The 17,070-nt window shown below is 44.3% G+C and overlaps 1 protein-coding gene and 1 long non-coding RNA gene across 10 annotated transcripts in view; both read left to right on the forward strand.

Moving 5' to 3' along the window:
• LOC118319773 overlaps positions 1-12,797 on the forward strand; it is a 151,489-nt gene extending 138,692 nt beyond the window's left edge. The window contains exons 4-5 of one of the 2 annotated variants that reach the window (XR_004796095.2): positions 9,774-9,940; positions 11,736-12,797. This is a non-coding gene — a long non-coding RNA (uncharacterized LOC118319773). Of the gene's footprint in view, positions 1-265; positions 528-9,773; positions 9,941-11,735 lie in introns of those variants that run through there. The other variant, XR_004796096.2, reaches the window with a different exon arrangement.
• Positions 12,798-13,016: 219 nt separating this feature from the next.
• pcdh19 (protocadherin 19) overlaps positions 13,017-17,070 on the forward strand; it is a 52,138-nt gene continuing 48,084 nt past the window's right edge. The window contains exon 1 of one of the 8 annotated variants that reach the window (XM_035650388.2): positions 13,017-16,772. In XM_035650388.2, coding sequence (XP_035506281.2) covers positions 14,626-16,772 — 2,147 coding nt within the window. In that variant the 5' untranslated portion in view covers positions 13,017-14,625. The remainder of the gene's footprint in view (positions 16,773-17,070) is intronic. The other 7 variants (XM_035650391.2, XM_035650390.2, XM_035650392.2 and 4 more) reach the window with 7 other exon arrangements.

Raw genomic sequence — 17,070 nt, forward strand, 5'->3', positions numbered from 1 at the left:
ATTTCACAACTATCTCATCTAGACAGAAAGAGTCACAGTATTGCTATTGACAGTATATGCACAGGACTATACTGTAGGCAGAGAAATGTCAATGTAGCAGGGGTACAGGTTGTGCATCGAGGTTTTGCAACTTGCCATTCACACCAATGATTATTAAATGCACTTAAACCAAATGCAATAGAACAAGGCCTAATCAGGTTACATTTACAAAGAACTTCATCCAAAAAAAACCACTTATGAGTCACTTTCTTGTTTTTCTCTTTAGTACCTTGGATGTAAGATTGACAACACCACCTTCTGCCTCCCAGCGACCCCTAACTCCATCAGGACTCTCTGCAGGAAAGTTAAAATATCTCAAAGTAGCAGGTTTAGAGGTGTCCTGGGTCCGTTGTCTGGCATGAATGTATCATGAGTGGGAAGGCAAAGAAAAACACATTTTATTTTTGTTCCCATATTATTCAGAAATGGTTTCTCACCAAATAAATGTAGCCTTAATTGGCAACTGTTGTTGATTGAATCAAATAACAAGTTAAACCAGATAAACAAACTGTAGGTTATGTGGCTCCTTTTTGATTTTCTAAATCAATTGTAATTGTGTTATTATTAGATTCTATTTCACACTGTGTATATGTGAAATGCAAAGTGTCCTTGGGTCCCTTGAAAGGCACAATATAAATATAATTTATAATTATAATTGTAATAATTATTGCCAACAATGTTGCTTGCAAAATATGTTGGCACCAGTTTCTTGACACTTTGACAGTTCTCTCTAGCAAGTGGTAGGTATCACGGCTGTCAGAAACTTCACATTTGTCATCATGGCAACTGTCACTGTTATTCCCTGTCAGGTGTTCAGTTTTGCAGTCGGTAGCTATAGGATTAATATGTGAATGCGACTTAGTGTTTGGTAGACGGATCAAGATGGAACACTAGTCATCATACAGAACACGGTTGTCCCAACTTCCCAATTCTGCGTACGGGCTCGGAATCTTTTTTTGGTACGGAGTGCCGGTGGGCAGGAGGGGACAACCACATACAGTAACCCCATTACGATTGGATCTCCAACAAGAAAACACAGATACACACACAATGCTTACATTAGGTGATTAATTGTTCCCGGAAGCCTACTCTTCACCTCCAACCACACACACTATTGATGTCATTTGCACTGGGCAAGGTCAAATTTTAAATGATGCCAACAAAATTCCAAACATTTTTTGTGGTTGACCGACACTTCAACTACTCTGCAGAGTTAACGGATCATCTGCAGCAACAGCAGGATTCCACCAAAGCTCCCTGAGGTGAAGCAGGCGTGGGAGGAGGCAGAGTGTAAGCGCATGTACCAGCCTCTGTAGGTGCATATTACTGTCTTGATTTTGCCCTCTTTAACTAAGAGTGAAATACTGTGCTGTTGACAGACCAGGTTTTTGTTGGTCAGTGGCCCAATCACTTTCCACAGCCTCAAGATAACATTGTGCCAACCTGAATTTAAAACAGGCCCATAGGTGCTCAGATGGAAGCAAGTGCATTTGCTATTTAAACAACGTGGGCGCTGGACGGAAAAAAACCCAACACATTGCATCGCGCTTGGCACTGCTTTGCATTGGGTTTAAGATAGGATGCTATGGATCATTTATTCACACCGACACAACACCAAACAATCCAACTCTGCCTGCAGTACTCATGTACACTTTCATATGCTCTTTCACATCAGCGTAGAGAGGGTAACAGTTAGTCCACAGGGTAATGATAGTGAAAGTTCTTTTTTATCCAAATCCAGATGATCCTGCTTTGGCAGTATTCAACTGTGCAGCAGAGGTATATCAGTCAAGAGGCGAGGAGAGAAAAAAGTACACAAGTATGCATTGCATGCACATCCTTAAGTCTGTAAAGGGCCAAGATGGCCCACCCTCAAACAGTGTGGGGCTGTTCCACTTTTGTAATAATTGAGGGACAGCGCAGACGAGAAGGACCCAGGCTGCAGCACTGACAGCAGTATTGATGGGGAAGTTTAACGGTGTAGCTGCAGGAGAGAGGCAGGGAGATGCTGTTTCTCGTCTCTATGTTGTTATACCTGACTTCATAAGGAGGGAAGTGGAATAAGGTTGCATGTAAGAGAATTGCGGAGTGCATAAGGTGTCCTGTGGAGTTTCTTACCATGAGTATCACTGAGGAGGACTTTTTTAAGCTATGTGAGTCCCCATTGTGTTAGTTTGAACACTCTGAAATACACATTGTGGCCAAAGTAATAAACACTGCTACGCTATTCTGCTTATTGACATTTGGCTATGCTAATGCACAAAGCAACATAGCATCATGGGCAAGGAAAAGTGCAGTCTGGTTAACGAGGATGTAAACAGTGCAGTATTTGAAATATTCCAAAATGAATAAGAAAAAATGAATTGGGGATGCACGGATCTGACGCTGAACCAGCATCGCCTGATATCTGAGATCACATCGCTGTATTGGGTATGCTGCTGCTCTATGCCATATGAAATATCAAGTCTTAAATTCTGATTTGTGCTGTTGTTGCCTTGGCCTGTGTGAGTTTTACCTCGAGTTCTTCACTCCCACAGTGCATTGATCCTGAATTACGTTTTGTAAAATTGCCAGTGCCAACCTGTTGAGAAGTGATTCCAGCGATGCCCCCTTTAAAAAAAACTGTTGATATCATCTGCATCTGCACTTCTAAAAGGCTCTCGTAAATTCAAATACATGGTTGGTTAAAACACATGAATGAGAAGAAACAACTCCAGTGATATACCAATAGCTCGGCTTTACAGCCAAATCATGAGGCAGTTTCCAGGGAAGCAGAACACTTGAGTGTGGATATCTCTCTCGCTATCTCTGCCTTTCCCCTCTGTGTCTCTATCTCTGGCTGCAGCATGAGGCAAGCTATGGGGAAATTACCCATGAATGAAACAACTGTTGACTCAAAGGGAATTATTTTTTTGCCCTTGCTCCACTGTACGGGCAGTGGATTATGAAATCCTGTGATCCATCCTCAGTCCGCAGGCCTCGGTAAACATTAGCTGACACATGGGGGAAAGGAATCCCCATAGCCTCAGGGCCAGATTGCCTCCTGCCAAAAGAAGCAGTACCATCCCACAACATAGTAAGAGAAATAATAAAGCCAGTAGGTTAGACGTAACAATTATCTTAAATATTCGGATATGAGGGACCCTAGCATGCCTTAAGGTTGGTTTGAATAAAAGAATATCTGACGGAATGTGTCACTAGAATTGAATTAGAAAGAGAGATGTGTAACCTTCATATGTATGAATATATGTCACCTTGGGACTACAAGGATTGAATTCCCTCCTTATTCCCTTGCTTATGCCACAGTTTTTGGCAATTGAATATTAAGCAAGGAGTGGTTCTAACCCAAATATTAAAGAGGTTAAAGATTGTTCCCCAACAAGACTGCCCATACCAAAGAGGACATCATCGGTTGTTTGTTCGGGTGCCAAATTCTGACAACATAGTTGTGGCACCACAAAACCTCTCGGTAGAACTTTGCCATGGATAAAATTGTGTGACTCCACGGTCGCTTATGTTTTTCTTTAACGATTACTGGGATTTTTTTCTCCAAACCTTATCCAAATCTGTTTCAGGATGTCTTTACACCTATAGTTTGTTTGCTCGGGTAACCAAATCAATGGATGGGTGTTTTCTGCAAGGTTCGGTTTTCCAAGCAAACACAAATGCACCACAACATCCCACATGAGAATTTTTCACTCTGCTTATTGGTCAGTTGTGTCTGGGGCGAGAGCAATAAAGTAAATACAGGAAGAAGGGACGGTTTCGACCTCAGTTCATCCTCTGGCTGGCTGCTTTGCATGCGTGTTCGGCTGTATATGCAAAACACAAATGGCTACAGGAGCAGTACAACTCTAACTTGCAGAACACACCTGGCAGCAGAGTTGGTTCAAGGTCAGATCAAATTCCCACCACAAACAAATCACCAAGGCTATCTCTTCCTAAGGTTCAAAGATTGTTGTTGTTGTGTTTCGGTACACACCTCAGTGCGATTGCTGTTAACACCTGCCCAAACACTGAAATGTGCAGGTGTGAAACACTCTCACTTTAACTGTGACCCAGATTCTTAACCCAAATTAGGATTTTTTTCCTTGAAAATAAAGCTGGTAATTTTCGTGTCGAAATTTATTCGTACCTAAATCATACCAATTACTTTTCAGAGAACCATAAAGAGGCAATTTTGTAATGGTGAAATGCGCCTTGGAAGGCGCTGACCGTGTCTTCTTGATAACAGGGTTAGGGGGAAAAAAACATGACACATGAACTATTTTGTCATTGAGTTTGGAGGACTGTTGCACATTGTTCCATACAGTTGACATCACATCACAGAAGAGAAATGGCCTCAACATATATTTGGCAACAATGACCTATAGAGCAATAAAGGTGGTGCAGTTTGTTCTTTACTCCCCAAGCAAGATCATCAATGCACTTTATGATCTTAGTTATAGTTTTACCATAAGAGAAGTGGCAGATTTTACTTTTAAATATAGCTTAATGTTGCCTAGAGCTGCTTTGGTAATTTATCCTATAAACTGCGCTGGAGCCCCCACTTTTTCCTGTTTTTCCCTGCCATCTGCCCTGAACAGTGTCATGGGGGCTGAAGTCATGAAGCTGTTACTCATTTGACGTACTACAGTAAAACTACAAGTATACTGTCAGCATAGGTTTTTATTTCATGTTTTTTAGTATCAAGGACCTCCAACTCTCCATGGATCAGTGTGTGATGTTAAAATACAATCTGTTTACCCCTAGACCACTCTGTACCGGATGCACAATTAGCGTATACTAAACAGCATGATATGCCTTGTGCCTTTCATGTGTTATTTCCTTAATCCCACATTGCACGGAGGGATATGAGTCTCCCAGGAAAATCAATCCTCCCATATCCCTGCGTGTTCTCTTAGTCAGATGTCTGCAAAGGGACCTGCCACCTTCCTGTAGCACCTTGGACCACCTTTAACACCAAAGGCTTTCAAGACAGCTAATTTCCATACTAATTTCTTTCTTTTCTCCCTCCCCTCACCATAATTCCAGACCAGGCGCGAGGCGAGAAGACATGTCGCTTGATCTAATGGTGGAGGACTAATTGCATTCTGGGATACATGCCTGGAATTCAAAATGTTCAACAAAAAAGCATGTTGTGCAGGCAGACCACATACAACATCGGGACAATTAATAACCCTCCTTCAGGGGAGAGAATTTGGACTGTCCAGCCTCCCAGAAGACTGCACTGCTGCCTTATTGATATCTGTGGCCAGATAGAGACAGGCCGACCATCCCCAGGCAGTGTGACTCCACTGGGGCTCCACTGTGACTGGACTGTTATGAGGCCAGCTTAGCCGCCTGCACCAATCATAGGAGCACAAACAAGCCCCTAACCACACTGAATGCTAAGCCAGATCAGTCTCGGGGGTGGTTTGTCAGGTTTTGCAGGGATAACATAGCATGAGATTATTTTTTTCTCTCACTGTCTCTCTTTCGCGCTCTCTAGCTGTCTCTGTCCCTCTATTTCTATCTCCGTCGTTTTTTTTTTTTTGAATTCACTTCTCTCTGAGGAGGAGAATGCCTTTTCGACACATGCTGACACGCTTACGCGCTCAAAACCATACATAGTGGCAAAGACACAAATACGCCTGTGTGCTTACACCCACACACACTCTCACCTCCTATCTCTCCTCGACACAAACAGCCAAAGCTTTGAAAGTCTCCACTTATATGGTTCAGACGTGGTTCAGCGGTGAAATTAAGATGAGGTGTTGACAAGCTAATGCTGAAATAACAAGACCCACTAATTCGTGGCCAGCCGTATAGAGCCGATGCCATCGAATGTTGCTGGATCCCAGTGTTAAGGTGATGAAGTGTAACATTTTAAACTGGCACAATCATAGGGCAGAGTCCTCATTACCATGAAGGCGCTGGTGGCACATTATGAGGAGCCATGAACAAGACACCCCCCTCGTGTTACCTCATCTATCACACAGGCAACATATGGGTGCCCGCAGGGGTGGCTACGCTTCCCCGCCTGGGGTTTGCTAACAACACTGTCATGGTCAATGCGAAAGGAAATGTCACTTTCTAAACAAAGCATATTTTTTCACCAGCAAAAAGTCATCATTGGAGTAGCACACCAAGGTCTCCATCTTAAATGAAAATGGGCACAGCTGTTTTTTTCTAGGTGTGCTTGGGAGATATTTAGTGTGTGTGTGTGTGTTCTGCAGAGGGAGGTTATCCTCTATGAATACAACCGTGTTCTCTCATTTTACAGTACTCAGGCTAGTCAGGATTTGGAGTATTACCACAGCTAAATCAGCCGCAGCAGATATAGATAATAAATAAATAAATTGGATATTAGGTTAGATAGACGGATTAGAGAGAGGGAAAAAAAAACCACCAACAATATGTTTTCCTCTTCTTTGCTCCCCAGGTTATGAATACAAAGATCAACAGACACGTTTAGTTAAAGCTGGCAAATGTCCCCGACTTTTAAATACTGCTAAGCAAATAAGCGAGCATGCATTAATCCAAAGCACTGTGAAAGGTAGAAACCATGATGGTTCTGTTCACGGCTTCACTCTGAGGGGGTGAGAGACGTCTAAATTGTCTTAACGAGAAAACAGATACCCCCAAGGCGGGGTGGTGGGGTTGTCCAGATAAGCCCCACGTTGTAGAGATGGTATCAGATGGCGACAATGTCCCACCCAAGCACCATACAACATTTTTCGGTGTTCTATCCACAATGTTGTGCCTATTAATCAGAGCTGACATTGAATAAACACAGCACACAAAGCTAATTGACCATGCGCCAGGTGAACAGAAACTTGTTTGTTCACAGATCCTGTCCATTGTCTATATTCCGAGCCCTGGGCATGTGTGGCTTATTAACGGCCCAGGCCTCCAAACAAAGACAACTGATTTTGCACAGCAGAGTAATTAGATCAAAATGAAATCTCTGGCTTGGTGTTGTGTCCGTGATTACACCTATTGTGCTTCATGCTATGGGGGGAATGTTAACTAGCTTGACTTAAACAATCAAGAATTCACAAGCATGCAGCTCCAAAATCCGTAATCAATATGTTAGACTCGGTCCAAACTGCTCCAGTTGACTACAGGATTCATAGCCACAGTAAAATGTCTGATTTGCCCATTCAGGAATGCTTTTAAAAGAATGCTGCTCAGAGGTCGATCTTTTTCAGGGGATGAAATGTGTTTAAAGGAGCACTTTGTTGATTTGGGAGAAATGGCAACTATCCAGAATGATGTGGGGCTCCAAACAATCCATAAAGCATGTCCTCTCTTTAAAATGTAGCTCCAGCAGGCTGTGAAGAGGAAATCAGTGAGTGAACCGAGCTGTTCTCAGTGCCCTGTAGTTTTTCTAAATATATGACTGTTCCATTAGTAGTGATTATGGTTTTCTGTAGTTTCTTCTAAAGCCTCTATGTGAATGATTATGTTTTGCACAGGATTATTACATGAGCTGCCATTTTGCTCAGCTACTTGCGCTTCTACATTCATTTTACAGGAAAAATAATGAGAAAAGTCAATTGAGAAAACTGCCTTGCCAAGGAACTGCCTATATTTCTCTTACATTGGACATTTGGGAACTCATTTTAAAATGGGAATTACACAAGTTGCATTTTAAATAATTTAAAATAAAGTTAATAGCAAATGTTTTAAAACTGTAATTCCACTTTGAAATGAGTACTTTAATAAAACAGCCTTTTATAGTTTAAATGGCTATTTATCATACAGACATTCAAAGAGAAACAGTGTGAACACATTTGGCTCTAAACATGAGAGGACTGTACGCAAAGTCTGTTAATTGCCATGTAACAGCATTTAAAAGCTTAACCAATTCTGCACAAATAGAACAAGCTACTCTTAAACATGTTTCATTTCAGAAGCAAATGGGTCATTGGGTTACTAATTATTAATTGTTTAAACGTCAACAAACTGCATATTAAATCAATGCAGCTTGTGATGATCAGGAGCCCCACCAACCATGCAACTTCAAACAGCCACAACAATTCTTTCATTAATTTGCATCTGTATGCAACAAGGACCACATCCATTCTGATACGCAACCATCTGCATCCGTTTCCTGCTCATGTCAGGCAAAGCAAGGGCGAAAGCAGTTATTTCAATGAACGTGAGGGAGGCGATTCCGCAAAACCTTTAACATTCACTAGATTAATCAAATCAAATTTGTAGAAAATCAAAAGCAACTCTTGTGAAGAGATGAGAAAAGGAAACATTTGCGCTGAAGAAGTGCGTCATCAGCTGCCATGAGACCATTCAAAGTTTTTTCTGACGGTAACACTTCAGTATATAATATAATGGAAAGCACAGTGCCCATAACAACCATAAGTAGAAATACTGACACTTTATTTCCACTCATGAATTCACAGATATGTGACATGGAGCGATAGAAATGACTTTGTGTGGTATTAACACTGATTGAGGGACACAGCCAACCTGTACCAACTGAACTCTTCATTCCTCATTTCGACCACAATGGGGGTCCAGGCCATTGCTTTTTGGGGAGGGGGGAATTGGGATTAAAAACAGGGCTAAATTAGAAAACTCTAACAGCAACCACCAGAACCCTCAGACGGACGAAGAGAGTTGATACTAATTGATGTATCATGGAAGACATGGTGTCGAATGGAGTGGAGGGCGTATCGTCATTGACGAGAGGCCCATTGATTAAGACTGTCAGTTCCCCTTTCCTTTTTTTGCCTCTGGCAAGGGTTGCTCAGGAGTAATCAATTTTTTGAGAAGCTGTATGGATAGGGACCGTAATAACAACGTCATCATCAGCTCCAGCCAAAATAAGCGTGGCCATCTTGGCCACTCTGAATCAATGCGCCACTGTCTTTGCCGTCTTGTATTCGCCCATGTAAGTCTGTGTCTTTGCACGGGACAAGTTCCAGCACCGGGCAAGAGATGTGGGTGATAAAGCCAGCATCTGTCAGAGGAGCTTAGATATTCCTTTCCAAGCAAGAAGCAAGGACCGACTACAGATATGTGCCATTCCTTCGCAGCAGAGAAGAAACTGACATGAAGTAAAGTCAGCCATTCTCTGTGTTCTTTCAACTGCACTGGTTCAAGATTTCCACCACAGATGCTTCAAATATACTCAAACCAGTGAGAGATTGTGAAATTCCTATGGACTTAAATAGCAGAGCTCGACCTTCTGGCTTCCAAGTTTGAGAATAAACGTCTGTGCAGCCAAAAAGCATGAAACTACAGCTTCAGATGTATGTCCGGACGATTAGATACCAATATCTTATCTTGACAGTAAGCGAAGGAATATCATATTGGATTTTTCTCCATAATAAAAATCTATGTCGATGAGCCAATAACAATCATGTCTTGGACATCTAATCAATTGCCATTCAACAATGTCTGCCTGTTTTTCATCCACATCGAATGGAGGTTACTTGAATAATAATAAAACTAGAATTATGGCCTCTGGGTCGTATGCCTCCACAAACCAGTCAGGTTGCAGGAAATATGGTCACAATATCCCCTTCTCTTCCTGAGTTATGATATTGAATAATGGCCCAAAAAAAGAATGTTGCCCCCCGACCTTTTGGATATAATAATGTCCTCAGTTCATAATTTTATCCAATTAGACATTTATCTTAAAATTTGTCATAAAAGCATCTTTTGTAAAATCACAGTGACCTTGACCTTTGAGCAACAGATTCTAATCAGTTCCTCCTCGACTCCAGGTCTTCCTTGACTGAATGTTTGTGCCAAATCTGGAGAAATTCCCTTCAAGATATCATGTTCATGGGAAGGATGAAGGAAGGATGTACGGCCAGATTGGCAACCTTAAAACTTAATGCCTCCGGTAACAGTGTCATAAAGGGCTGACACAAACTCAGGAGACCTTCAGGTAAGATCACAGTTTTACATTTTTTTTACTGTAATTTTGACAAAAGTGTGTGATAAACATCAATTGTCACTTTCAAACTGCACTTGATGCATAATGTGTTGATTTTTACTTCTAAGTTAGATACTTCAGTGTTCTGCCAGTTCTTTGAGGGTACAAAAGTATGAAACAGAAAAGAGTCCACAACATGAAGTGTAGTCAGTCAGATGCTTCAGAGTATGAATAAGTGACAGTTTAACAAAAAAAGAGGCGTTAACATGTTACATTCTTACATCGAGTTTCCCTCCGTCTTTTGACCAGGGAAGATGATGACGGTGAAAACAAACACCGACAGAAAATGTAAAGATTTTAACATAGTGGTAAAATCGATGCGGGACACAAAGGGACGTCAACAGCAGGAAGTACAGTATATTAAGGTCGATTGTAGCTCATAAATGAAATATGCCACCGCTCTCTGAGCAAAAGAAATACATTGTGGCTAAATTACTGCGCTATGTTTTATGATCAACCCCGCAGCTCCAGGCGATGCTGTTTGCCTTTTTTCACACTGCACTCAACTGCAGGGGGAAGAGCACCAGCAGCAGTTTTAACCCTCTTAGCTCTCATTGTGCTCTGTAGAACTCCAAAATTGGAACAAAACGTTGAGGCCAAATGATGTTTAACCCTGTCGCATTGATGGCAGAAAATTTCAACTCCTTCATCTTTTCATGTACCAATCCGCTTTATATAGATATTGATTAGAATATAGTAGTAGCATAAATACTTTAAAACACAGGGTACAATAACAAAAATCCATATGACCATTTCTTGTTACCCATTGCTCATAAAAGCAGTCTGGTCTCCTTGCACATTTACAGACGTCATGCAACAAAACAAAAGCTCATTTTGACTTAATTTCAACCAGGTACAGTAAAGCTTCTATACCTAATGCAACACAAGCCTCGGTAACATCATCGCAGACTGATAGAAAAACAAAAATCATACTATGCACTATGTTCTACATATGGCCATCAGAAACGCCCCGAGGAAAACAAAGTCCCCTGCCATCGCCTACAGTTGTTTAACTCAACGACATTAAAAATTTATGAGCTTGAATATTCTTCTGGCGGTCTCCTTATGTCTTGGAAAGCGTTATGGAAGAGCAAACAAGTTGCTTTGTTGATACTTGCTTATTTGTCAAGACGTGATTGCAGTATACAACAGACGACAGAAATATTGTCATCGCGAGAACCATCACATCCGTGGTATTTTCCACTGATTCTCCCTCATCAGTGTGTTTTAAAACAGTATATTCAGAGTCGGTAGTGAGTAGTTTAAGGAAAATGGTCTCCTTTGCTCTTGTAAGTATGTGAGATACAGTTACGAGTGTTCATAAATATATTCTGAATGGTATTCACAGTTTTATGTCAGCAGGGTTCACAGTGTCCTAAAAAACGCCCTGTGAAGCTGCTTCTATTGATCCTGGTGTATTTGACACTGCCACAGGTTAAGTTTGGTGCTAAATAGAACCATAAATAAATAAGGAACGTAACACGCCCACATTACACAACGATGACCTTATTCTCCCTTCCATATACAGTTCAATCAGCCCCTTATTGATTAACAATGATTGGATATGGCTCAGAACTAATTCGCCTCTTTGGAAGGCATATTAATCGTGGTCAAACTGCCCGACGTCTGCTCCGATATGAAAAGGAAAAATTGATTTCCCGGCGTGTTTCATTGTTATTCATGTGGCACGCTGACTGTTGTTTTGTGTGTGTGTGTGTGTGTGTGTGTGTGTGTTTTTCATCTTCAGTGGGGCGCAACAGTCTCCGGGTAAAATGGACTTGGCCGGTGGAGCAGAATGGAGCGGCGGCGTCGGACGCTAGGTGTCACCCTTGTGACTTTAAAGCGGCCTGCCCTCGGCAGGCAGGCTGCATGGGAGGAGAGCGCGCGTGCGCGTGCGCGCGCGTGTGTGTGGATGAGAGCAGTGAGATTACAGGGAGGGTGATGAGAGCCTGCAATATGTGCAGGGCTACTATAGAGGAACTTCATATCCCCCCCCCCCCCTTTTTTATTATCATTGGCAGAGTGCTTCTCTTACTTGTGCTGGCTGGCGTGTGACGGGGGTGAATTGTTCTCGTCCCGAGCAGCTTCAACACGGTGTCGGTCTGAATTACACGGGGGAAAAGGGAGAAGGGACGCACTGAATAATATCTGATAATTGATCTGTTTTTCCCTCCTTCCTTTTCCTACGCGGATCGGGGACAGGCCGGAGGTCACAGTCCGCCCGCCTCATTATTAACCTTTATAAATACGCGGACTCTGCAGCTGACAAACACAAACGGTTTGACGGCGCCAGAGGCAAAGTTTAGTCGTTTTCATGGGATATTTCGTTCACATTAAACACACTCCGTGTTAGGCTGACGACTATTGGTGACGTGTTGATTCAGATAATGACGATATGTTTAATTCAGTTCGCCACGTTAACAGTAACCTTAAATAAACTGTCAATTATTCATTAACAATTAGTCGTGACATTCTGAGGAACATATAATTCTCAACTCTGTTCAACGTGTTGTGTGTAATTGTTTGGACGGATCCGGGGGCAACGTTTAGTTGGCAAAACCTTTCAGGATTTTTATTTTCGTGGCAGGCCAAGAAGAAACAAAATCTCGGGTTGTGATGATGTATCGACCCTGCTGATGTCAAGATTTCCTCCCAACAAGTTGCTATACATGGAAAACCATAATCTATGATGTTTGCCCAGTATTGGGAATTGTCCCGACTTCAGGCGTAGCGCACAGTGAAGGCGAGAGAGCCGCGGAGTGATGCAACCAGATGCGCGCAGTTGCAGCGCGTACAGCAGGCAGAGCAACAGGCCAACGGCTGGCGTACAGGGGGGGGGGGGGGGGCACTTTGTATCATAGGTAGGGGGGGGGGGGGGGCTATTTGGTTCTACAGTGATGCAAACTGCTCTGGCAGAGAGATTTCCAAACTGACATTTCACTGAGGGTCAAACAGATCAGGATCCCCGGCGAGGAGAGCTGTGTTGCAAAAAGAATCACTCGTTCCATATAATTGGCCACTGTAGCAGAAGAGAAGACAAGGGCACATAGGTGAAAAGTTATGCTTAGCAACTCTGCCTCTGCCTCTGCTGGGGGAAATTAGTATGTTACTCCTTCTCCCCCCCCCCCCGTGGCACTATTGGGAGCCCCCCCAGAAAGACCCCCGCGGGTGCGCCGGACCTCAGCTGTTAGAACCGCAGCCCTAACCATCATCCAAGTCCACTGCGTCGTGTTCCAAGTCGCGCGCCGTGCTCGCCGGTCGTCTCGTCTGTCTGCAGGGGAACAGGTAGTTGGCCGGTGTTTCGCTGCCGTACTTCGCCCCGCCCACCAGCAGCTCCAGCCCTCCCGTGTAACCCCTGATTGGCTGAGGGGATTGCGGGTGCTGAGACTGAGCGCTCGCCTCGGAGCTTCGCGTCCTCCAGTGTGCACCGGTGGAGCGAGAGGAGCGCTTGTTGGAGTCGACCCGACAGACCTCCTGGCAACGAGTGGCGATCCCCCTTTTTTTTCTTTCTTTCTTTCTTTCTGCCTCGACCAGGCTGGATATAGGCGCTTTGCCGTGCTTCGACTTTTGCTGCAGAACCAACGTGAAACGCCTTTTGTACATACACAAAAGGCTCTTGCGTCGTTTCTTCCCACTGGCTTTTGGCAACATTTTCAACGGATTTTGTGTGTGTGTGTGTGTGTGTTGCATGGACTAATTGCGGGGATATGCGCTGCCCTTTTTTTCCAAGTGAACCACGCGGAAATTAATTAGTAAGTAAAAAGCTCCAAGACTTGCGCAGGGGACGAAAGACTAAATCTACTGGAAGTAAAAAGGTAATCGGGACTTCAGTGATTTGGTGACATATCCCTGCGGTTGCAGCCCCGTTCTTTAGGCAAAAGATATCCGGACTTAAGCTGTTGAATAATTTTTCGACTGCAGAGCCTTTTTTTTTTTTTTGATTTTTCCCCCTCTCCATCAGACGTGCAGTGTGAAAGCCTCTGTAGCTGCGGTCCGAAGAGGACATTTGCATCACTGCTTGTAATAAACCGCGCAGACAAAGATGTTTACCCAAAATGCGACTTAAATATTTGCTGGCACGAAGGTGGAGAATTTAACTGGGACTTTTCCATCTGCAGGGAAGATTTTTTTCTTCTTTCTTCTCTGTGTGTGAGGACTTGCTGGCAGGATTTTTTTTCTCAATTTGTCCTTTTTGCAATTAGAGCATTTCTCCTCCTCTCAGCCCTGTTGAAAATGGACAGTTCCTCACACGAGTCGTGCGTAAGTGCAGTTTGCCGCTTGGTGACAGTTGCCCGGATTCACGCGGTGAAATCAGTGTAGTGAGCAGATTCAGCATGTTTTCACAGATCCGTCGTGCCCAGTGTTTCGCCCGCTGCAGTAGACCGGAGGATGTGCTCCGCCTGAGAAGAGTCCAATAGTCTGAGGCACTTGTTAGAATTAGAGCTTTCACATCATGATTTAATTTCCCTCCACACGAGCTACTCGTCACCCAAATACTTTCTGTGGACATTTCAATGAGATGATTCAGTGGGAACATTTCTGCGGTTTCCTTTGACGAGCGTTCTTGTGCGTAATTATCAAGGTTTTTTTATATAAGGCAGAGAGAGAGAGAGGGGGAAAAAAAATCAACAGGTACAATGCAAACCAAGGAGATGGAAATAATACAATTAATTGCTGTGCTGCTCTTATTTTGGGTCGGGGCTGAGGCTGTCATCAACCTAAAGTATGGAATAAACGAGGAAATGAAGCCCGGGTCAGTGATCGGGAACGTGACCAAGGACGCACTGAAGCAAGGATTTCAGATCGCGCCGCAGCCCCCGTACCTACGAGTTATCTCCAATTCAGAACCACGATGGGTGGAACTCAGTCCGGCCGGAATCCTCACAACCCAAATGAAAATAGACCGGGACGTAGTTTGTCGACAGAACCCGAAGTGTGTCATTTCCTTAGAAGTGATGTCAAACTCCATGGAGATCTGTGTCATCAAAGTTGAGATCGAGGATCTGAACGACAACGCACCCCGATTCCCCACGAGCCACATTGACATTGAGATCTCGGAGAACGCCTCCCCTGGTACGAGGTTTCCCCTAGAGGGGGCAAGCGACCCGGACTCGGGGATCTTTGGAGTGCAATCGTACTCCATCACTCCAAATGAGCTGTTCGGACTAGAAATAAAGACCAGAGGGGATGGGTCCAAAATTGCTGAGCTCGTCGTGCAAAAATCGTTAGACAGGGAGACGCAGTCGCACTATGCATATGAAATCAGCGCAGAAGACGGAGGAGACCCTCCCAAGATAGGCGCGGTCCAGTTGAACATCAAGGTGATTGATTCGAATGACAACAACCCTGTTTTCGATGAGCCAGTGTACACGGTCAGTGTGATGGAGAATTCCCCCATAAATACGTTGGTCATAGACTTGAACGCAACGGATCCAGACGAGGGCCCTAACGGAGAGGTTGTGTACTCGTTCAACAGTTACGTCACCGAGAAAACGAGGGACGCGTTTAAAATTGACCCCAGAACCGGGATCATCACCGTCAACGGTGTTTTGGATTATGAGGCGATACAAATATACGAGATCGACGTCCAGGCTAAAGATTTAGGTCCCAACTCCATCCCGGCCCACTGCAAAGTCACAGTGAATGTGATGGACACGAACGACAACCCACCTGTCATCAGTTTACTCTCACTGAACACGGAGATGGTGGAAGTTAGTGAAAACGCGCAGCGTGGATATGTCATTGCGCTGGTGAGGGTGTCCGATAAGGATTCTGGGGCAAATGGCAAAGTGCAGTGCAGGCTTCAGGGCAATGTCCCATTCAGACTGCAAGAATATGAAAGCTTCTCCACCATACTAGTTGATGGCAGGCTGGACAGGGAGCAGAAGGACACATACAACCTGACCATCCAAGCTGAGGACAGTGGCACCCCTCCTCTACGCGCCACAAAATCCCTGGTAGTCAAAGTCACGGATGAGAATGACAACCCTCCCCACTTCCTCAAGCCACACTATCAGGAGATGGTGATGGAAAACAACCTCCCTGGTTCGTGTCTGCTGGCAGTGTCAGCAGAAGACCCGGACCTGGGGATGAATGGCACAGTTTCATACTCCATAGTCCCTGGTGAGATTAAGCACATGGATGTAAACACATATGTCAGCATAAACCCATCAGGCCGCATTTACTCCATGAGATCATTCGACCACGAATACACCAGGACTTTTGATTTCAAAGTTTTGGCCAGAGACAATGGTAACCCCTCATTGTCAAGTAACGCCACGGTGCGTATTGTGGTGCTGGACGTCAACGACAACACGCCAGTGATGACAAACCCCCCTCTGGTTAATGGCACAGCTGAGGTTTCCATCCCCAGAAACGCTGGGGTGGGCTACATGGTGACCCAAGTGAAAGCAGACGACTATGATGAGGGGGAGAACGGGCGGCTCACCTACACCATCTCAGAGGGGGACCGGGCTTTCTTCGAAATCGACCAGGTGAACGGGGAAGTGCGCTCCACCAGGATGTTTGGGGAAAACGCCAAATCCACCTACGAGATCACAGTGGTGGCGAGGGACCACGGCAAGCCCTCCCTCTCCGCCTCAGCCTACATCGTGGTGTACCTCTCACAAGACCTGAACGCGCAGGAGCCTATCGGACCTGTTAACCTGTCCCTCATCTTCATCATCGCCCTGGGCTCTATCGCCGCCATCCTGTTTGTCACCATGATTTTTGTGGCTGTGAAGTGCAAGCGGGATAATAAGGAGATCCGGACATACAACTGCAGGTACTGACCGAATCTCTAGTGTGTTTGTGTGTGTATTTGTGTATATGTCTGTGTGTGTGTGTGTGTGTTTGTGAGAGAGAGAAAGGGAGTGTGCGTCTCAGTGTGATGGTGCATCAAACTGCGAGGTGTCAGTGCATTGCTTTTTGTCAGGCAGCATGCAGAGGCCCGATTGTGAGGACTGCAGATTTTTTTGTTCGACAGCTGAAATTCAGCATGTTTTCACAGAAACTGAAATAGACCTAAATAAACCCGACCGCTTCAAATCAGACACATTCCGCCGAGGCCCACTGTTCCGTGC

Source organism: Scophthalmus maximus, chromosome 9 (genome assembly GCF_022379125.1).
Source record: "Scophthalmus maximus strain ysfricsl-2021 chromosome 9, ASM2237912v1, whole genome shotgun sequence".
Lineage (NCBI taxonomy): Eukaryota > Metazoa > Chordata > Actinopteri > Pleuronectiformes > Scophthalmidae > Scophthalmus > Scophthalmus maximus.